General features: G+C 36.8%; 1 protein-coding gene across 1 annotated transcript in view; it reads left to right on the top strand.

The window, feature by feature from the left end:
* The window catches only part of DPYD (dihydropyrimidine dehydrogenase), a 335,518-nt gene that overhangs the window by 171,301 nt on the left and 140,134 nt on the right, over positions 1-24,083 (top strand). Inside the window, exon 13 of the mRNA XM_066325254.1 lies at positions 4,471-4,686. Within this exon, the coding sequence (XP_066181351.1) occupies positions 4,471-4,686 (216 nt within the window). The remainder of the gene's footprint in view (positions 1-4,470; positions 4,687-24,083) is intronic.

Here is a 24,083-nt window from a genome sequence, read left to right as displayed (position 1 = left end):
CAGTCTTGATGCTTCACTCCTGCTCTATTGATACACTTACCTGTGGGCTGTTTTCCCATATATGACAGTCAAGCTGCCATCTTCTTCTCACTAAAATCCCTCTTTAAAAGTGACTTTTTTTGCTAAATCACAGTAAGTTTTCATTTGTTCAAATCTGTTTTCTCCTTTACTGTAACCTTCCAGTGTGGAACTTTATTTTATATTTTTCCTAGACTGAAATGTACATAATACATTTAGAGAATAGAGGTCTGGATCCCAACTGATATAAATTGCACTTCACTGAGACATTATTCAAGATGAATATTGAGCACATCATGGTGTTATTTTGAACCATGATTTTTTTATTTTCTATTCTTTATTTACCTATCAGAAAATATATGGGCTTTGTATTTGAAGAGTATAGTGTTGATTCTTTATCAAGATTGACCATTCTCATATATTCCTTGAGCATGCTTGAATATACATTATTTCATAATCAATACTAGAACTGGGAGGTTCCCAGGAAGCTTGAATTTGAAGCCATTAGTTATGTTGTCTGTTTCTTTTCAGGATAACTGCAGGAAAAAAATGAGTGTCCCTTTGTTTAGCTAGAACAGCGTATGAAACATTAGCATTCAGCAATAAAGCACCATTTGCTAAAAAAGTGAATTAAAGGCAGGTTCAGGAAGCCTGGTAATTTAGTTGCTTGCCTCTGAATAAGCAATGTGTTACAGAAAGAGAAGGCCAGAAAGGAGCTTAGAAAATCTCTGTCAAAGTGGACAGAGCCCTGAGCAAACCTGCTGTAGCTGACTCTGCTTTGAGCAAGGATGTCGGACGAGATGGTCCCCAGGAGTCCTTCCAACCACAACCATTCAGAGAGTGTATAAAATAATATAAACATATTTACCCAGAGTTAAATAATGGATAACTGGGGAGAGAATAGCAGAAGCAAGGGAGAAAATACAGGTTTTAGGATCAGACTTTAAAATTAAGAAAGCCAGAGTAGGATAGAAGTATTCAGGAAAACTCTTCCAGGCAGTAGGACTTGTGGAGAAGGCTCTCTGTGAAAAATAACTGTAATACAACTACTTGCTTTCACAGTCTGTCTTTGTTAAAGGCCAGAAAATGCAGTTAGACCATATCACTCTGGTTAGGAATTTTCTCCATCTAAAGAAAATTAATGTCAAAAATTTAACAGGTCTAAAGCTGAGTTCCTGTCTCTCAAGCACTGCACTGCAGCTCATGTGTTTTTGCCTTCAGGCCAGTCGTGGTTAGGGTAAGGTAAACCCACTACTTGCAACGTGCTGGAGATTTTTCACCACCTGTTCCAGTCTCCAAAAAATTGTCATGATTGCAACAAGTACCTGCAATATTGTTAGCTCAGCTAGTTGGCATCAAATTAAGAGGAAGAATAGGCCACACTTTGTCCTCTACTTCTAAAAATCAAGAGAAGAGTTATTATAAATAAGCTCTTGCCTGCAGGCTTTCTTTTCCTATTTGTTTTTGCAATGTCAGGGAAATCCTTCATTATAAAGATGATTTCACTTTCAGGAAGCTATATAACATTTTTGTTTGCCAAAAATTTTGCTCTGTAGAAAACAATGCATCAAGGTTTATAAAGTGTATTTATTTTATAAGCATTGTGCTGAAAGGAAAAAAAAACCCAGAAAAAAAATTAGGGCAAAAAAAGAAGTGATAGGAAGGAGGGAGATAAATTTCCAAAGATGTGTTGCCACTGACTACTGAACCTTCAGCTGTATCCTGCCCCTGAGTGTTTTTAGATACTTGGTTTATTCCCTTTATTCCCTTGAAACCTTTTGTATTTCTCCCCTGCAACTGGTCGCTTGGGTCACTCCATTAGGCACATTTTGTGAGGCCTGAGTGCATGTGAATTATTTGTGGTTCTGCTCTTTGGACAGGAAGTAAGGCAGGAAAAATGGGCCCCTAAGTATGGTTTGGTAAGTGTCTTTAGACTGGTTTGAATTATGGCATGCAGGAGGCAAGGCCTGTTCCCTATTCCTGCATGGGTTATTTTCAAGTCTTTCACTGTGTTGTTTTTTTTTTGTTTGTTTGTGTTTTTGTTTGGTTTTGGGGTGGGGTTTTGTTTGTTTGTTGTTGTTGTTGTTGTTTTTTGTTGGGTTTTTTTTTTTTTTTTTTTGCTTGCATAGGATATATTTTCTACTTTACTACGGAAAGATCACTAAGAATCACTTTTGAGCAGGATTCATTTTAGGTGATTTAACTATCTTTCTTGGGCAAAGGAACAGTACAATGGTACTTCATATTCAGCACACTCTGCCTATTTGTCTATAGCAAACGATATTTGCAGTTGTACAAACTGAGAGTAGTTTGTGATCAATCCTCAGATTTAAATGTATTCACAGAGAACAGCTGAACAATTCTGAATAGCAGACTATATCAAAGTAGAAAATTTGGTTTATTGCTCACATGTGCACAAAGTGTGGAGTTTATCGAATGATTTTCCTTAAGGTTTTCTTTGATGTCATTTTTACGGAATGAAAATCAAAGAGATTTTTGTAAGAGTTCAATATATCAGTGTTGATTTCAGCGGATTTCTCCACTTCCAGATATGTGGAAGCACATATGTGAAAGCACATATTTAAAAAATGTTTTAATTTGAATTATGTGATTCAGAATTTTCTGGTTTGTCATTGCAAACAACATTTTGCAGTTAAAATACTAGTTAAGAAAAGCTTAAAAAAAACCCCAAACAAACAAAAAAACCAAAGTTAAAAAGATGAAATCAAAGTGATAAAAGGACCATACTTTCTTTCATTTTTCCTATCTTATTTTGATTTTCCAGTTAACAAAACTCTTGAGATGTAGAATGCCTGGCTGTTTGGTTTTTGAGGAACTCATATTCTCCTGATGTAGAAAAATATCCCTGTGGAGTATGACATGGAGAAAGCAGTGAGCACTCAGGAAGGAAGAAATAGGGCGTGTTTGGCCTTTTATAAAGTGTTACTGCATCAGCCTCCACATGGGAGAGGTCATGATACTGAAGCCAGTTTGGTCCCAAGTGTTAGGGATCTTTAGAAATTTGCTTTTCTCAAAATGCCCACCATTAGCCGCCCATTCAGGTTTGCATCATTCAGGCTAGGGCAATTCCACTACTTTCAGTGCTTTTAAGCGATCGGAAATTTTGGCCCCAAAATGTATCCTCCTTGTCTGAAGATTCAAAGATTTGGGGTCAGAATAGTATGAGGGAATCCACACAATCCCAAAACCAAACAGGCTTGAACTCTCAGGTTCTAAACCAGCCTAGGAAACAAAAGACACTAAAACAGACAAAAAACTCCTCATCCCATCTGTGCTTACCAGTTTTCACAGGTAAAAATTGACTAAATAAGTTCATTGAAAAAAAGTCATCCAAAACCCCAAAAGGCAGCAATTCCTGAAGGGCTGGGTTATTGCTCTGCTACAGAAAATCTTCTCCAGACTTCAAGTACTGGTTCTTTTTGTTCTGCTGAAAAAATGTCTGTTTTTAAAGACAGAAGAAACTGCTGTGCTCTTACCTGTTACTTATTAGAGTGTAGGGCTTCTCTGTGTTGGAAGTTCTTGCCTTTTTTTTTTTTTTTTTTTTTTTTTTTTTTTTTTTTTTTTATTGAGTCAATGATTTGAGTGAACAAAGATTTAAATTCTACCCACCACAGCCTGATGGGGATGCTGTTCAATATCCATACATGGAAAAAGCTTTTCTTTCTTCAATTTTTATATTATTAGGTGCCACATATACATTGAATGCTTTTCACTGACTCTTTGGAGGAAAGACTCTTTCAAATGAAAACAAAAGTGACTGTGGAGCCACAGTCATAATGTGTATGACTTTTTGATGGCAATCAGACTAAATATTTTCAGTCTTGAAGTATATTCGTATTACTACACTTAAATATTAGTTTTGCATAGGTATGCCATTGTGTAGGCTATATGAAATCTTTCAAAGTGGGGCAAAAAGGTTCAGAGGTTCAGAATACATGGAGTTAGGGCTGAGTGATCCTCCCCACATGATGCTTTCCCTCATTTTCACAATTTTATATACTTTCTATAGATTGGCACCTGAGAAGAGAACTAGAAAGGGTCTGCATACCTGGGTTTTTTCAATCTCATTGTTGTTGCTGGCTGCTGTAGGGAATAGAGGTGGCTCTTCAGAAAGGCTGAACAAACCTTTGGACTGAACCAGGCTTATGAGTACAGGATGTAAAATAACTGTTTGTTCATTATTTTTGTTACTGTCATTCACTTATTTCCAGCATAGCATAGTATTTCAGCATGAAGACTATTTGGGCTAAAGATGTTACAAGGTGAGTGCATGTTTCGCTGATTTGCAAGTCTGAACACTAAATGGAATATTTAAACTTTGGGTTATTATATTAATTATTCCCATATCAGGATTAATAATAAGTTGTATAAAAATAGAATAGAAAAAAAAATCTGTGGTTTAGTGCTGTTTTGTTTGTTGTTTTTTTACAGTCCTTATATGGTGTTGCAGTTTCTGCAGTTCCAGAACTACCTCTCTTCTACACTCCTATAGATTTAGTGGATATCAGTGTAGAAATGGCTGGACTGAAATTTCCAAATCCTTTTGGCCTTGCCAGTGCAACCCCTGCTACTAGTTCTTCAATGATTCGAAGAGCATTTGAAGCTGGATGGGGCTTTGCTGTCACTAAAACATTCTCCCTGGATAAGGTGAGGAAATACTTTAATTTGTATTTTGCATGTAACCATATCTTTGTGTAATTGAAAAATCTAAATCTTTGGGGAATGGCTCTGTTATATCCAACAAGTGTAAAGATAGCAGGGAAGGGTGTGATACATTGTGAAGTTCAACTAATCTATGAGCTTTCCACAGTGCAGTGCAATTTCTGGTTCTGTTTGTTGTTAAATTCTTCCCTTTTATTGCCCCAACTTTTAATATTCACCATCTATTAAATGAAAAAATCCTTTTTTTTTTTTTTTTTTTTAATGCTGCAATGAAAGTGCTTTCTGTGAAGGATCAGGATGTAACAGCTTTGTCACATAACTCATGAAAGGTGGATTCTGTGCCACAGGCTGCCAAGATAAGCCATCAAACTGGAGGTGCAATGACGTAGTGTGGCTTTAGGGAGGAGGCTGGGTGAGTAGTGGAAGAGAATTATGGAGACAACATAAAACCAAGCCTATGGAGAGAAGAGCACAGTGATGTCAACCTTCAGTAACATGTACTGGAGGAGGAAGGAGTTAGAATTAAGTCTTGAAGGCTATGGCTCAGTGTGGCGCCTTAAAAAAAGCATTCTGTATAGTTTAAAGTGCATAATTGCTTGTTTGAATTCAGGAGAATTGCAACTTCTTTTTGCTGCACTCAAAATGGTGAAGTGAGAATGAGCAAGAAGTTCAGGCAGTGAAAGATCACAGAGAAAAGAAATAAGTTTTGGGCTGAGATATAGATATAATTTGACTGGTGGAAAGAAGAAGAGCAAAGGTGAATGGGTGAACCTAGGCCTGAGTAACAGTGTGACTAATAGCAACATATTGTTAACCAGTAAAAAACAGTAGTGTGGGCTGAAGTAAGCTTTTGAATTTAATTTGGATACAAGGGCATTTTATTCTTGGTTCAGAGGAGGGATATACAAGGGTACTGATGGATGGAGCAGAAGAGAAAAGGTGGATTTGTTCCTTCACCAGCTTTCCATGGGGTAAGAAGCATAGGTGAATTAACTATAGTTGGTGCCCCTCTAGTATGAGGAAGGTCTTAGGACAAAATACTGTATTGCTACAGAATACTGTAAAATATGTCAGGCTGGATTCTGCTATCACTTACACCTGAACTAGCCCTGAGGATGTGTTTTTCTGGATTGCAGTGGAGATTCCAATCTACTTCACAGGGCTTCTTATTAAAACACTTTTCAGGACATAAATGTCATTCAAGTATGCTTACAACTGACTTACATGTATAACATACAGTCAGCTGTAATTTTTCAGTGCCTAGGCTACAGGCAACCCATAGCAAGTATTGAGACTTTTTTTTTTTTATCAGTTTTATTGCTGGTATACTGGCAGTCCTGCCAGACTGCACGTTGATTACTGTGCATCTCAAGAGCTAAACAGACACAGGCTGAGTTCCAGCTTGGGTGGGAGTTAAGGAGGAAAGACATGCATGTTGTAGGAAGTGATGTTGGTGCTATCCTAAGCAGCAGACTCTGAGTCATTTCTGAAATGGCGACTGCGAAGTGTTTAACTGGATGCCATGCTCTGGAAGTGTGACTCAGATGAAGATCTTTCGAGGTTTTTTTTTAAAGTATTTGTTGCAATAAGATATTGGAGGTTTTATTTAAGTTAATAAGTTCAGAAAAGTGCTGTCTCATTAATTCAGTTATTGTTATTTCTGCTTAAGCTTCTAATATTCAGCAGGAAACAGTACTCTGCCTAAACTCTTGAATCGTGTTGTGTCTAGTTGAACTGTGTCCCACCTAAGTGTTGCCTAGTTTTTCCTATTATTGTATTCTTCCTAGTGCTGCACTTCCCACAGCTGTGTTTGTGGCATGATTTGAGATGCTTGGCTGAGAGATGCTGCAGAAGTGAAATTGCTTTTATTTATCAGAGTAACATGGCACTTAAAAATAATATTTCAAATACGTAGAAAAGCGGAGTAAGGTACAGCAGTTCTTTTGTGAACTGAGTATTATGGAAGGGCTGCTCTTGTTGACTTAATGCTAGAACAAATGGTTGGTAGAGAGTTTGAAATACAGGTTGCCGTAATGTACTAACTTTTTTTTAAAACTTAGCTTCTGATTATGTAGACGTAAATCTCGTGCAGTTTTCAGCAGGGCGCAGAATGCTCTCTTGGGCTGTGGTACCAACGGTGGGGATTTCAGACTGAGCTAGTCAAAGCAAACTACACAGCAGGATCAAGAGTGAAGATTTCCTGATCTAAGCCTTTGGAGCTGGTGGGAGGAGGAGGAGCAGCTCCCCAGACATTACAGTTCCCAAGAGTAGAAGAGCTTCTGGGGAGGGAGAGAGCTTGCTAGACACAGTTTTTGGCAGCTGAAGCTTTTCTACTTCAGCCTCGATTGTATGTGGTGCAAGTAGGATTCTGTGTTCTTTCCTCATCTCCTCATTTTATCTGTTCTGGTAAGGCTTAACTGATGGGCTCCCTTCTGATTTGCCAAGTTGGTGTGGCCATGGGGAGCTTAGCAGCAGCAGAAATTCTCCCGTTTCCAGGACCAGAGACTGAATTTGCCACTGTGTTCTGACACTGATAGGGGAAACCAGTGAATTCTCTGTTTACCATGGGCATTCTTTGGCACTACAGCAAAAATGACTGATGCAGGCTAAATATGAGTGACATATAGGTTGTGAAAAGCATATACAGTCCAATCACAAATTTCCATACATTAACTATGGTGTGATGGAATAAGGTCAGAGAGAAAAAGCATGATAAATCTTGGAAGAAGGGGATCCAAGGACAGAGATAAAAAGGACTCAGGCTGAAGAGCTATGATTCTTGTAAGACACAGGATTTATTTCATATGAGCTACTTCTTTTCTCTCTTTCATTGTCTAGCATAGAAAGCCCTTCTAAAATGCAAAGCCAGGGATCCCTGCAGCCCATGAGAGGCCTTACTGCCTTGTACAGAGGGGCTGTTGGATAACAGTGCTGGAGTTCAGCCTCTGGACCATGATTTACTCCCCTAGTCTTTCTAATCCACATGTGTCATGGCCTCACCTTGAAAGCTTCACAAGCTACCCAGAGAGAGTTAGCACAGAGCGCACTGTTTCGTGCCGTGCTCGCTCCTTTTTAAACACCCACACACCTTGCTTATGCTTGTCTTCTTGACAACCTTTGTAGCATTTTCTGTTGTAGGGTGAGCATTTCAACTGCGAGTGATTCAGCAAAGTTTGTTCTTACATACTACTCTACTATTGTTGAAACCTACAAAAAAAGCTAATGTCTGGAATAGCTGAAATTCCTTCAGGGTATTTATACTTCGAAATATACCACATTCTACATACTTTAGAAGGTGCAGGATATTATACTGTAGAGCAAATATTAATCATAGGGGACTGTGCCTGTATGTGAGGGAGACAGTGACTTGTATTTACTAAATTAAACATCTGTGCACAGCTGCTTTAGTATCAACTACATTTGATTTTTTCTGGAGAAGGGAATATCTGCTTTTGAAATGGACAATCAGTAAGAAAGACAAATGGTGGCAGAACAGAAGTGTCCCTTCACATACCTTTTTCTACATTCATGTCTTCCCTTTTTGACTGCAGCATCAATAGCTCATTGCTCTGTTGGTTCAAATAGTATTTTGGTCTTGTTCAGATAACTTTATGCAGAAACATGTTATTCGTAAATTCTGTTTGCAAGGTATTGAAGGGAAATGGAGGAGCTGCATCTCGTAGAGTCCACAATAAATGGATACCAATTATTACCTCTTTTAGAGCTTAGATGAACAGAAAACTACACGCGGAATGACAGATACTGCATTAATTAAACACATAACTGTGAGGGAGGGGGATTAGGAGAAGTGTTACACTGAGCTGGTTTATTCACTAAGTATTTATTAGTGAGTATTGGTTAGAACACACAATTTGTATTAAAACCTGTAATCAGAAAGTTTGTATAAACATAGAATCAAAATAAGTCAACAGTTATATGAGGTGTGTATATCCCTATGCCATATTCACTACCACAGTGAGGAGTTTATAGCAAAAATTAAGGGTTTATCAGCTGAATTCAGGCTTTGTTCTCTCACTGCGTTGTACAGTCTGTTTAGAAAGATGAAAAAACAACTGGGTTAGCAGAAATGTTTGCTTTGATTTTTAGATGCTTCCTTCACTTCTAAAATTTAATTCTGATTAATCAGATACATCTGTCTTTATTTTGTTGTGACATGCATTGATTTGTGATGCTGTCGCTTTCAATAATGCAGAAACAGTTGCCTTTATTATGAGAACCAGCAGAAATCAACATGCAGACTAACTTCATTTTTAATCTTTTTTTTTTTCATTATATATGGAGCAAGTAGAACAGATGATTTTAAAAACAAAGCTACAATTAAAACTAGATTAAAATTTATCTAAACCATGGAGGAGGAAACTTTCTAGCCATAATATATGTTTTGCAGTTTACAGATGTAGAGTTTACAGTAAATTTTCAGAACCATTTCTAAATAAAAATGCTGGCAGAGAATTAATTAATTTGCCCAGTATATATTGCATTTCTATGTGATGTTATTGCAATATACATATTCAGGCTCCAGCTTGTTCTCTGTGCATCTGCACTGTGTGTGCACCTCGCTTCATAATCGAAGGTGGTAAAAAAATCATGGTACAATGATGCATTGTTTTCCATAACGTAAGTATTTCACAGAAGTGAATCTGTATTACAAAATGTATATTTTTGTATGATATTACAGCATAGTAATTTAGATTAAACTAGTTATAATTTATGGTGCCAAGCCAAAAAGCTATTTAAGATGCATTAAAATGCAGAACCATGACATTTGAAATTCTGATGTTCTTAATATGACAAAGGTTATTCTATGGAGTTTTGCTATAATATGAAATATTAATATTTCACAATACAGTTTTGATGAAGTACAATTTGCCTAGCTTGCATATGATAAAGAAATTAAATGCTTACCAAGGGAGTTCAGTGAGAATTAGAGCCCCGCCTGAACATCTGCTTGAAATGTTATTATCCTGTCCTACTGACAGCATCGCTCCCTCATTGTTTTTCAAGATTGACAGCTGAATATTGTACTGATTTCTGCAGCAAATATGTCTAGGTGAACTTTGTTTGGTTTTTAGGAATTTAGAACATGCTTTTGATTTCCATCCTATAATTTTTTTTTATACTCTTGACATTTGTAGATGCCAGATTGAGGTCTAGTATGCTGTAGCAAAGATAGACCATTGACTTGCAACGAAATGCCAGTTGATATCTCAGTAAACAGAAATATTACTATTCTTTATTGTGTGGTCTGTATGAAAGCTGTATGGGCTTTCTTTGGGGAGACAAATGATCAGATTGTTAATGTCAAATATAAAAGGGGCTGTTTGCCTTTCTACTAAACAGCATTAGACAAATTTTATGAACTACATTTTTAAACAGATAAATGAGCATTTTACGGGATTCCTTAGCACACAACACTCTTTAAGTTAAATTATTTTCTTGTTTTGCAAGTTTTAAAATTATTATTATTATTGATTTTAATATTCTTAGGAGTTCTTTATGTCCTTCATCTTGTTCAATATTTCTGAAAGGACTTTAGGAAGAAATACCATCTTTATATTTTCATAATTTTCGTAGTTTTAGATCAGTGCATAAAATCAGCGGAGTTTAACAGGAGAGGTAAAAGGCTATGCTAGGGAAGTGCTATAGAATATAATTATTATTTTTTAAAATGCTGTAGTTATGCCATTTTATTTTTATACAGAAAATGCGTTATTTCGCTACAAAAAAGGAACAAATAATTATGTGAATCTGACTAGCAGGAAAACAGACTTTTCTCCCTTTTCCCTGAGAGAAAGTATTTCTATGATGTGTTCAACTTAAGTACCAGATCTTATCTCTCTACTTAGTTTTACCCTATCTCTGACCCAGTTTAAAGAAGGCTGCAGACTTCTTTGTATGTAAATAAGTTCAAAAGCTTCAAAATTGCTGTCTGAGGAACTGGAAAGGACTGCATTTAACCATTCTTTTTCCTCAGTCCATACACCTGGCAATGTAGGGTTTTGGCATTTCTTCACCCTGGAAGAATCCATCTGGAGAGATGTAGCACAGCTTGAACACAGTGAGAGACCAAAGATCCCAGGACTGAACGCTTTAACAGTGTCATTATTGATAAGCCAAGGTCTTTCCTACCACAGCTGATGTCTGCAGGAGGTAGATGCCCACCTTAAACTGATGCAGGTGTGCACCTTGACACCAGTGAATTTGCAAGAGAGGCACTTTGGACCATTTCAAAATTTGGGTTTGCCCTCAGTAATTCTGGTTAGTTTGGCCAATTAATATTTCAAATGCTGAAGATAACAAACTGCATTTTTAAAGCAAGAGTTTAACAACAATCCATAAAAAGTTCCTCTCTTTTTCTCTTTGCGATTGTATTTACTACTTTAGAAATTAAAAACTTCTTACAAGTTCGTGATAAAAAATTAAACCTCTGGGGAAATGTTTAGTCCCACTCTTCCTGTAACATTAAATATCACAGAAACTGCACTTCTGCAGTGGGAGTCTCTTTTCTGCATGGAGTCTCTCATGGAGAAGTCTGTTACCTCAAGGCGTGGAGCACAATGTGACAATTCATCAGTGGAAGACAGAGGGATCTGTCATGCAGGGGTGTTGCACACTGAGTCAGTAAACCTCATCTGTGCCAAAGGACAGATTTTACAAGCAGAGGATCAGCAGTTTTCTTCCCATGTTATCACTTTCTGCCATTCACCCTCATGGAGCAGAGTGAGCATGGCTGTAACTTTTATGCCTTATGCCTTGAGCTCGTGGTGTAAGTTCCACAAAGTTTAAGCTGGCAATGGCTTACCTTCCTCAGAGCTGCACACAAAGCTGACCAGCAAAGGTAAAATCAGGTACATGTCTAAAACTGGTTCTTTGTAGCCTGCAGGACTCTCAATTATGTCTAAATGATTTGGTTTCTATCATCTGGGGATTTTTTTCACAGTATTTAGAGGTTGTTTCTTTTCCCTGTCTTTTTCTTCTGAAGTCTGGTTTAAAACAGTGTAGCCAGAGTGCATATACATAGATGTTAAAATACCTATTACTAATCCAAATATGTATGTGAGTGTATTCTAAATAGCATTTCTTATCATTATTTGATATACATATTTATCTATTCTTTTTGACTGCAATAGCAATTGTGGAATTCTGTCCTTCAGTCAGGAAGTGTAGGACTTTTGTGAATAAATCTTCTGGAGTTAATGGAGTATCCATTCTGTGAACTTTGGAATTACTACTTTAAGGATTTTCCAAAAAAGCTCTTGTCAATACTAATTACAAAATCCAATTTTTAGTCTATAGAAAAAGGAAATAGAACCACACATTTTCAGTAATCCCTTAATATCCGTGTTATATTAGTCTTTAATTGTAATTTCTCACATCTTTTGTTATAAGGACATACAACTTTAGATTTGTGTAGAGGGCTTGATACTGCTTCAAAAATTATTTGTACTGAATTACACTAATGCTATTGAATTATTATTGAGTATTGAAATTTTGTGCCTTTCTTTGCCTTTCCTAGTGCATTTTAGACTATGAAGCAGTTAATTACAGTGCAAGCTATAGGTCTCAAAAGCAGCTATCACCACCTTTTCACTGTTCTAGAACATATATTTAACCTACATATATTAGTAAGTTTTAAAGTTATTTTTTTCTTTAACTTCTGCTTCCCTGACTTCTTTGATAATTTAGTGCTGTATAAGAGGAAAAAAAATTAAATTCCTCAACCACATCACAAATGAATAAGACATACAAGCTAATGTTATAGCTGAATGTTTCTTTGTTAGCAGCTGACCTTCTACTCCTAGAGAAAAGAAAGTCTTGGCTAGAAGATAGTTCAATAAATGAACAGGCTATATATTGATTTTTCTCCCTCTTCCCTTGTTATGTAATATGATTTCCCTTCCCTTGCAAGGGTTGCTGTTGTACAGGATAGGGCTGGGATCATGGTCGTGGATGTGTACGGGAATGTGTAGACTAAGGAAGGCTGTCACAGCAGTCAATAAGATCTGAGAGGTGTTGACTAATTGCCTGCTAATTACACAGTAAATTGTCTAATTAAGCTGATGGTTAATTAGGGTACGCTCGCACAGCAGTCTTATGGAATTTTTGTCTGATGTCTGGGAAGCAGCTTGTGTAATTGGCAAACTGGTAAGGACTGGCAGAGAACATGACTGGGAAGCACGCTGCCAGTAGATGACAGAATAAGGATGCGTTTGCACAAAGGTTGTCATGTGAACACGCAGGGGTTTGTTAGCCTTCTCCAGCTACGTGGCAGCAAGCACAATGAGGAATCGAGCTGAGAGCTGCTGGAAGCTGTAAATAAAATAAGGCTAAAGCATGTAATATTAGAAAAGCAGTGACATGTGCTCTTTTATTTTAGTCAGTTTGAACTTTAGATATACACAGGGCATCAAAATTCTCATGTACAGAACTTCACCAAACTGTGTGACCGTGGCAGTAATTATGGTATTGTGATCTATTTAGTGGAGCCCCAAGATGATCCTGTTTCCAGGGAACTGCTGTATGTATGTTGTTGAAAAAGTATAGTTGTTAATAAGGATGCTTGCCAGCCATCGTAACCATCATGTGTTGCATTCTGAATGCACTTCAGCTGGCACTGTGTCTGTCCCTAAATGTGACAGACTATGAGCAGGTCATAATGTGCACACTGTGCATAACTAGAATAACATTAATGGAAATCTAGGTTCCAGATTCTGACCCAAAGCCAATGGAAGTGGTCAGGAATATTAAGCAGAGAGAGCTTTGGCAGTAGAGGAGTACAGACACCAAATTCAGCAAAGCATAAGTTGGCTGTGACTTAAATTTTTCATTCAGGAAAATGGCATAGTACGTGGACTTTCTTGAACTTGATTACAAAGGTAAATATCCTACAGAATTAGAATTGCACAACACAGGATTGCGTCTTTACATGATGTTGTGATTTCATTTTGAGCTACCCATCTGTAAAATCTACGAAAAAAATAGCTCTTTGTATATCATGAGCTAAATCAAAGTAAGTGTGCATGTATATATGTACTTAATTGTTAAGAATGTTTTTATGTCTCTTGAGCAAAGTGAAACTTAATATCCACTTTGATTTGTAGAAATCACATTGGTTTCAGAGGTCCACATCATTTTACACCTAAGCATTTAGGGTATGTGGTTTGGGCACAGTGTCTTTCTGGAAGAAAAAGAAAAAATAAGTGAATTCTTGATTGCTGCTGAAACTTGGTTTTCATTTTTTTCTTTTCAATTTAAACCAAATATATGTTTCTTTTCCCATAGGAAGAGAATTCTAAAACAAACAGCATTTGAGAGATTAAATTATACTTTCTTTGAATTAATAAAGCAAATTTTATCCTGTGATCTTGCTGCTTCTACTTACCTGCACAGTTAATAATGCCTTTATGTAGCGCCTTCTATGTAGTGGTTGTTTGTTTATGGTTTTTCCTTCAAAAATAATTGAGTAAAATCATGGTACACTAAATGTGTTCTCACTGTGCCAGTCATCAGGCACAGGACTCCAAACACTCACACGCTAATCTAGAAGGCCTTAAACCTTCTCTGAGGGGAGTGTAACAAAACTTGTAATGTTGCTCCTCTGTGTATATTTCTACAGAAGAAAATGCTACAATTCCCCTAAATCAGATCCTGTGAATTGTTGCATAAAACAAAAAGGTGAAGTACACTGATTCAAGTCAAAACCATAGAGGGAGGCCCTGTGTACGTAATTTTCTTCCAAATGAAAGATACTTTAAATTTACATTTAATATTTGCATGTAGGATTTTTCCACATCCATCTGCACTTACGTAAAAACAAACCTCTTCAATTAATTTTTCCTTATTGTTTATAAGGTTTATTCTTTAGAGGTATTGAAGAAACTATTGTTTCTGCTTCTGACAGCATATTCAGGAGCAAAGCTCGCTTCACCAGCCAACTGCAGGAGCTGAAAGCATACAGTGCAACCATCACAGTTGCTTTCATTTTCTGTCATGGGGCAGCAAATGGATATGTTCTAATGCATTTTATTCTCTGAAGACAAAGAAAGGAGTTCAGAGGATAATTGTTACCTTACTATATCCTTCAAAAGGAATTTCTGGCACATGCTATTATGATTTGTGTTTTAATAAATCACACAAACATAGAAAAGCATTTCTAGTAATTCATATGGTATAGTAAATGTATGTGTGTAAAGCCCTATTGCAACATGACATTCTGTAATAAAAATTGTATGGCAATAATGCTGCTGTTAAACAGCATCAATAGACAACTTATTTCAGAAATAATTTGTTTTAAAAGTACCAATTTTTTTCATATGCAGTTTTTGGTCTATCTTATATATCTGTGGAATCTATAAAAATTGGAAACATTTCCCAAATGTTCCTAATACAGTCAGTTCCAAAGTGTCCTCCTGGTTTTCAAGCCTCATGCTTAAACAATGGAGTGAGAGGAGCCCGCTGTCAGCGTTGTGTTCAGCTTTATTGCCTGTGATGGTTCTCTCCCTGAGCAGTTCAGGAGGGCTCCTGTTTGCACCCTTTTATTTAATGTGTATAACAAGCCGTAGAGACGGTGTAGTAAAATGACATTGATTGAAGTGTTTTCAATATGTCGAAAGTCAGCTTTATAACTCTCAGCTGATTTAGCTGGAGCAGCTGATTGCATTGTTCAGTGTTTGTGGGAGACTGGGGCATGGTTGAAAGCATGCTGAGCAAAAGTCAATCCCGACAAGATAGGAATGATGCTGGGATCATTAGAGGAAACATCCAGAGGCTACAGCAAGAGGATTATCCGTCCTTCCGGCTGAGGGGTGTAGTTCCATCCCAGGCTGTAGCTGCCAACAACAGATAAAGAGTCAGAAGCCAACACCCCTTTTATTTTCTGAATACAAGCTTTACCCTGAGTATCCATACATTTTAAGGTTAACCTGCTGCCAGCCCGTGCTATATTGGACTGGATCTTAAATCCAAGTATTGTCAGTGGTGACGAACTTCATGGCTTGAATTCTGCCAAGGGAACCAAACCTGCCCCCAGCCCATACTGCCTGTTTTGGGTGCTCTGGGATGGAGCGGAAAGAGATGCTGACAGTTCACAGAACAGTCTTGTTGCACATGCTTGGAGCTCCTTCCCAGGGTGATCTGTAGCAACCCAAATCCTTTAACTCCAGCACTAACTTGAAGAGCTTGTTTTTCCTCCCTAACTTTGCAAGAACTGAGGAAAGGATGAATATTGGGCTTCTCATTGCTACTGTTTTTTTATTATTCTATTTAAGTTGATACTGCTGCCAAGAACAATGTTCTTAGAAGGTCAGTTGATTGCTGCTCTTGTGTAGGAGGTATATTTTAAAGACTGACAGGAGTACCTGAAATAGTTGATTTCACATGGAGGTAACACAGGTCTCAAACACATAAATAAGCAAAATCTTATTTTCCTATATTCTAGATATATTCAAACTCAGATGAATTACTCTATTGACACTTGTGGATTTTTTTGTTTGATATCCAGATTTTTTTTGTGCCTTTAAGAAGAATATTGGAGTCCATGTCAAAAAATTTGGAGTATGTAATTTTAGGTGTTACTTTTCTTAAATGGTTATATTTTCTTCATTTCTTATTCTAGATTAAAAATTTGCATTTATCTCAGTTGAACAAATCTATCAGCAAGAAAATTCACAGTAGTATATTTTAATTTCTTTTTCTCGAAACAGAAATGCAAATTTAATTTTCACTTCACAATAATACTGTATATATACAAATACCTAATTTTTTACTTGAGCAACTTTACTCTCATAATATAATTTACATTTTCATTTCTATTTTAACACTATGATTAGAGAAGGCTCTAAAAATGTGTGAGAAGATAGGAATGTATCTGGCAGTAAGGTATTGAAATGATAAACCAAGGACCATCAATCTTATGATTTCTTATGCCCCTCTCTACAATACTAAAACTGATGCTTTGCTACCGTAACAAAAGTTGTTCTTACTGTGTGTTGGGAGTTGTATACCTGTAGGTACATAAGCTCTGTGATGTTTATTTTGCTGCTTTTTGGGTGGTGTTTTTTGTGTTTCTTGCATCCCTCCTTTAACAATATTAAAAAAATTGTTCTAGAGAGTGCAAGGATTTAATGAGATTTTAAATGACAAAAAACCAACAGTTTCTACAGAAAGAGAGTGGCATATTTCAGGCTCTGCTAAAAATATACCTGATGGTTAAATTTATGCAGAGGAGAGACTTGGTTCTGTGTCCAACATCCTCCATGTCTAGCTTGCTTCAGTTATGTTCAAGGGTTCACATTCGTACCAGGTCTCTTCCTCATATGTGTACCTTGTCTTTTAAGAAATCTTTTTCCAGACAGCCAGTTCTCTGCCTAAATGAGCAGGTATCATGGACAGTGGACCATCCATACCTGTTTGGATTTACAATGTGCAGCGGACTGCCTCCTGCTCCTGATGTGTATGTTGGGACACATCACCCACATTCCTGCTTTTCTGTCTGTTAATCAAGAGTTCACACTGTGCCTGCTGGTATTCAAAACCATGATGTTAGTGCCTGTTACATACAAAATAATATGACTTAATGGCATAATTGAGGATGTAGTATTTGCATTCAGCACGTGTGTTTACAGTGAAGTGTCTTGATATAGCTGAGCTCTCAGGGACAGAAACATCAAGTGCAACAAAGAAAAACATTTTTTTTTCTAAGTGGTGGAAATGAGAGTTGTTTATTTTAAGAGATCTTATGTAAACCTAAATGGGGGAGGAGAAGTAAGCCAGCATTTCCAGCCAATCCACGCCTGCACACACATATCTCGGCTGGCCGGAGCTTTCCCCTTTGGTGCTGTTAGAATTTTCATTTCAAAAAACGACAGTCTGCAGTGGAAGCAGTAAAAATGTTCAACCTGTGGTTTAAATTATTGATTTTTTTGAATATTGAAGCAGTATTTCAAATGGGTTTTGTTTGAGTTACTTCTGAGTAGAGGGTTCCAGAGGTAATTTGATATCTAAAAGCCTGTGTGTTTCAAAGCCATTTCAGTCTTTTGAGTTCCTTCAGCTGATCAGCTGATTGGGTAAAATGCCTTATTGTCTCCTGAATTGCAGGCAATAGATAAACTGCAGCTCAAGGTTAGCACATAGACTAGCATACAATGCTCTTGGTGATTTATTATGTGTACTCAGTGTCCAATCAACTGACAAAAAATACCTCATTTATTTTTAATGCAGTAACTTGTCTTCACTTTAAAAAGAAAAAAATTTGAGGTGCTACTGTTCACAGTCAAGATCAGGGGAGCTCTGTTTCCTGTATCATTAGGCAATGATGCATAATTAAAACTAGGTGAATTCATGGTATAAAATCCTGTATGTGTAAATAAGAAGTAGGTGCATGTATTTTCCCAAGTAGATGGTTACGTTGCTGCAGAACAGAATGGCTGTAGTAAAAGAGAAGACACTTTTAAAGAACTCATGTTCTTTCACAAAGGGCTGGGTTATTGGTGGTTGTACATGTACAATATTTAGGAAATTAGCCATTCTCAGAACCTTTCTAGTCACAGGAAGAAAAAAAGTAAAAAGGTATTACTTCAATAAGGCTCAGATCTGGCAATGAAGCCATATTGGAATGAATATTGGAGTTGATGGGAACCGTGAAAACTAAATTAATTGCAGGAATTGGCCCAGTTAAGAAGGGTTATTATACTAATGACACTAAATATCACAGAATAATGGTGTGAGTCAGATTTTAAAGGTTTTTCCCTTAAGGAGGCTATGGGTTAAAATGTACCAAAAAACCTCCATTCACTAAAGTATGGATTATGCAAATTACGTTATGCAAATTATTTTGCAAATATGCATATTTATGGCATATATGTTTATATAAAATTAAAATACAAAAATATAAATTGTGAAAATATGTGTGGCATTAAGAGTTTATGTAATGTCCAATTGGTTTCCATCTTAAAATAACACTACAACTACAATACAGTCCTACAGTAACTAGTCTGTGTGAGTGTAGTTTAAGAATTTGTCAGATTTTTTCAGTCCTCTTGGGATCTTCCCTACAGTGTTTTGTATTGTAGTTTACAAAGTCCCATTTAAATCCCATGAGTTCCTGTTGTACTGGTGTGTGCACAAAATAATTTTATCCATCAAGTTCTAGGTGTGCAGCGAAGAAGTCTGCCCTGCTCTGTACTGGCTGCACTAGGGAAAGGTTGTCTGAAATAGCAGAGGTGTTAAAATCCAGACCCCTAATGCCTCCAAAACCAGAAAGATTCAGTCTATACCTGCCTGTATACTTAATTGTTTTGCCAGTAAGTGAGCGCTGACTGTGCTGTATAGATTAGTCTCCATATATGGGGACAGGCTTTGGGCTGAGAAGAGTCTCAGTAATTTCTGGATGTGTGAGGTAATGCTGGGTGTCGGAGCTCTCCTTGGCCCTGATGCAAACTTGGCTTCATTGCCCTTGGAGTGAGAATGCTCCTGTGAACTGGCCTATGGAAGTAATCCTGTTTCTTAGTGACGTTTTGCAATGAGCTGTGATTTAAACTCCACAGTTCCGTGGTAGGAAAAAGGAGGCAAAGACAATCCCTAGGTTCTATTTATCACTAGTATAATTATCCCTAACCAAGCACTTGTGGGGCTAAACCCCTTATTCCTCCTTAAATATCTTTTTGTTCCTGACTTTTTGTCTTTAGCATCAGAAAGCTTTTGAATCCTTGCCCAATTTTAAATCGATATTCTATTGGAATAAGCAGAGAACCTGCAAATCAAGCTGCCCTCTCTAGCTCAGGACAGATTTACTCTTAGTATTCCAGGTTTGAGCATACATGAGCCTTTTGTAGCAGGTCTCATCTGGCTGTGCCATTAATGGTGCCAGAGATCCAGCCACAGCTGTCGTATACTTTCTTGCACCCCTGTGGCACTAATAGTGGGAACATTTACCACAGATTCCCAAATGAAACCCTAACTCAGAGTGTTTAACAACCACCTTCCTATTGATTTCAAGGGCAATGGACTTCATACCTTATCTCTGTGTGTGCTGCTAGATCCTCTGATGAGCATATTTGCTTAACTGACAGACCCGAGCGATGACTCCAGAGGGAGCTGGGGTTTGGCACCTGGTATACTTTTAATGAAAAAAGGCATGCCTACCTTAGAATAATGTTTTTCCTCAGTAGTAAACAGGAGAATGGTCCTGCTAGGAATTTCTATGTATCATGGCTGCTTTCAGTTCTTACAAGAATATTTTAATAAGCTTTGATCTTTTTGCTTTATTAAATTAGTTTTATGTCCCACAGGGTGGATTTTAAAAAGCCAATAGAACGTGTCATTTTTCATGGGCATTAAAAAAAGTTAATAGGCATTGACTTAAGCTACTTCTGTGAAAACTCCAGGTGAACGTAGAGGAGAACCAGACTTGAGATGGGGCCTCTGTGTCTGCCACAAGCAGATGGGAAACAGGGCTTGTCCTTTGGCATAAAAATTCTGTGTGTACTTCAGCACTTCTTCACATGGATTTCTGCCTGTCAGAGAGGGTATAACATCTGCAAACACTGAATGTTTATTTATTAAGAGCTCAGTCTGGAAAAGCAGAATGAGCCCTTCAGGCCAGGAATCTCCACTCTGAAGCTCTCAAGTGGAAAAAGCCATCTCTGTCTAGATGATTGAGCCCATGTGTGGTGCCCCTCGTGATGACTGATGGACGATCACACGGTACTCTCAGAGGAGCTCACATCTGCCCATGACAGACCCGGGTGTGCTGCTTCTGCCCTTCTTGAGCTCTCTCCAACCCAGGGTTTGCATTCCCAAATGCTATCCCTGGGATGTGTACATCCTATCCCAAGTTCTGTCTATATGAGCTGTCCTGCCAGCGAAGTGCAGTGTCCTTATCAATCAAAATATGCCAGCAGAGTTTGTTACATGATTCTGGGAGTCAGAAAAAACCTACTACTCATTACAAAAATGGTAACTAATTAATGGTGCTAGTTTCATTTGCAGTGCAAGATTTGAGATGCTTTGCAAGTTGACTCATAGAAAAGTTATTTTGGAAGAATGTTGTCAATTATTTGATTTTTCTTTATTTAGCCTAAACCTATTTTGAGAAGTAGTTCAACTACTTTCATTTCTGTGAACATAAAATCTAACAGTTTGCATGCAATACTCTTTTGTGGGTCCTTACTCTGGTAGCCAATACAAAGAGTAAAATGCTAGGAGTTTTTAAAGAATTTTAAGATAGATGAGACCTCAAGTAAAAATTGAAATCTCTTTTAAAGATCCTGTTGAAAATATAGTGCTGAATTTAAATTGGTTTGAATCTTTTACAGGATGTTCAAATGCTGAGTTAAAATTCACAGGGGCTGGTATTTTCATGGTTTGTTTATCCCCATGATTATGTTATCCAGATCTCTGTATAATCAGGCTCTGAGAATGTGGCTTAGCCTTGAAATCCCTGCTTTTACAAAATACCCTTTGACTTCCAGAGACTTTTACATAGAAAAAGATAAAAAGAATATGTTCTAAACAAAATTGATGTTCAAGAGCTCAGTTATCAAAGTGGTAATCTATGGTTAGATTATCATTGGAATGTAAAGCATAGTAGTCCTTTAAATACTTCCACTTTCCCTGTACCTCTTTTTCTACACCTTGGAATTATTTAGTGCTACCTGGAGAATTGATAGTTTTGAAGTCATATATGTAGCTATTTAAATAGCACCCCAAATAGAATTGGGACTGTTTCGTTGCATTTCTGACCCCTAAATACACAGGAATTTTAATCAACGCTTATAGCATTTATCATTCTTAGTCCTAATGGAAAAAAAAAAAACCATAAGTAGGTTCAAGACTTACCTCAATATTTGCAATTCATCCCCAGCAGAAAATTTAAATACATGCTTGAAGGAAGTAATGTGGCTCTCATCCTAATTACTCAATCCAGCAAGAAAAATATTTTTGGATTACACATAAATTTAAATATAACTTTGGTGATCTGTAACTCCCTGATGTTGATTCTTTCTGCAAGAATTTTAACAAGTCTTTAAGTAGGATTGTAGTTAAAATATTTTTATTCTTGAAGAAATCGTATTTTTCCCCTGAAGGAAGGCATCTAGTCTCCCCTCCTCCTAGGAGAATATAATAGTCTTGATTTACTTATAGAAATTTGGAGGAAAATATTTTAGTGATGGTTCACAATTTACTAATGGAGTTTTACAGAACAGCCTCTAGGAACAGCTAGAAATACATTGATTATATGGCTTCCCTGTGAGAAAACAGTAATTAAAATTATACCACAGATTCTATCAGGACGTGTTAATATTTAATTAGGCAATAAATGAGCTTGGTACAGGTGTCCAGAGTTGTTGACAGAAGCTTTTTTAATCCGTGTAGTGTTGTCTCTTAAAATAAATAGTTACCTCTTTGCTTTTTTCTAGAAAGAAGTTACATGCCTAATTAACAGCTATTAGTATTGCTGTGTTAGAATTATGCGATGAACTGCAATTCTTTTCTATTTTTCTTCTTCATTCTATGGTCTTGTGTGTCTTGGCTTCTAGGTCATCCTGTTAGAAATCTCCTGATACTGATGCTGCCCTATTGCTTTCTTACAGTAATTTGTTTAGCAATTAGAAAAGAGTATTATAGAAACTAACATTGAGTTTTCTCTAATGATGATGTTCAAAAAAACTATATTAATTTGGCCATCCCATCAACTACAAAAAGAGTATTTGTATTCTCATTGTAAGCATGATTCCCTTTAGTGACTCTCAAAATTGCTGCTGCAGACATATGATGTAGTTCTTCCTCCTCTTTCCTGGGTCTTATCTTTTTATTAAGGGGTCTTACCTATGCTGCTTTCTCCCTCATTTTCTTAGTACCTTTATTTGTAAGTACCTTTTCATTCCCATTTCATGGGACCATTCAATAGTACTCATCTAGAAAGAAGTCTTAAGAATCGCTGCTCCTTTATTTGGTCAGTTAAGTGCATTTACTTCACAACAGGTTTTGACCACTGAATAGAAAGGATGATATTCCCTAACAGCTGAAAATGGGCTAATATTTGTAGATGTCTGTAAAATAGTCTGTTAAGGCAAGCTAAGTTTTTATGATCTAAATCTACTCTAGTCCCAAGGGTAAGCATTATAGACTGAAGTACTGTATTTCAGTTACTCTGCATTAATTTTCCACCTTTGTGAATGTACACAGCTCCTTAGAAGCTGTGGTACAGAAATACCAGTTTAGGATATAGATCAAAAGCTGCAGTCAGTGCAGGTATTTTATTTACCTATGTACTTCAATTTTATTTCATTTCATTCTCTTCTCCTCAAATCATTAGCATTGCATCATTTGCATCGTAGTTTTTGTTCTTGTGACCTCCTAGAAAAAAATAATTAATGTTTTAAGGCAATTACTGAACATTTTTCTCATCAGTTAGCTAAAGTAACCATTCGTTGATTAGGTAGTTTACTATATCAAAACACCAAGAATCAACAATCATAGAATTGTTTGGGTTGGCAAACACCCTTAGGATCATCAAGTCCAAACAATAACCCTGAACTGCAAAACCAGATCCGAAAGTGAATGTCTGCATGCAGATTCAACTTTCTTTCAAAAACTGTAAGTTTTACTTCACTCTTTGATGGGTGTAGTTTTTGACCACAATACAATTTGACAGCAGAAATTTAATCATGTCCTTTTGCTTAGACCTTTATCAGAAAGCTGATAAAATGTGTGCTCACACCGATCGCTAGCAAGAAATTCTTAAAATGTCCTTCAGGTTCTTTTTTCTTTTCTTGCCTTTCCATCCCTCACTTCTCTGTCTCACAGAGAAACTGATATAAAGCTGATGAGAATTTGGATTTGCTTTGAAAGCATCTTTTGTTCAAAGACTAATTTTAACCTTGTGATAGAAATTGCTTTTTGTATTCTGTTGAATGTGATATCTAGTAATTGTTTGTCAAGACAAAGTGCTGTAGGACATAATACATTTTAAAAATTATCTTTGTAATTACAGTAAAAGTGCCCTTATAGTCTAATGCCTAGAAAACAAGCAAATATGTAAAAAAGAGGAAAAATTAAATGTTTTAATTTTAAAGCAATATGGCCTTGTATTGTAAAAAGTGGGGTTTTTTTAAAATGCTCAAGCAAATGTAATTGTCAGCAAAGATCAAATACTTAATTTCCTTATGAAATATACAACTCAGCTAGAAAATATTTGTAGATTTGACATAAACATTATAGTTGCTATTCTATTGTTTTCTACTTTTACTCCTAATTTGTATTTCATTTTAATCTCCTAATTTATCATTTCAGCAAGCTTAAGTTTATAATACTGTGACTTTGATACAAACTGTCATGTCAGAATCACCAAAGTTTGGGGG

Source organism: Sylvia atricapilla, chromosome 9, assembly GCF_009819655.1.
Source record: "Sylvia atricapilla isolate bSylAtr1 chromosome 9, bSylAtr1.pri, whole genome shotgun sequence".
Classification (NCBI taxonomy): Eukaryota; Metazoa; Chordata; class Aves; order Passeriformes; family Sylviidae; genus Sylvia; species Sylvia atricapilla.
Note: the sequence above shows the minus strand (reverse complement) of the source record. Positions and strands in the feature narration are given on the sequence as shown.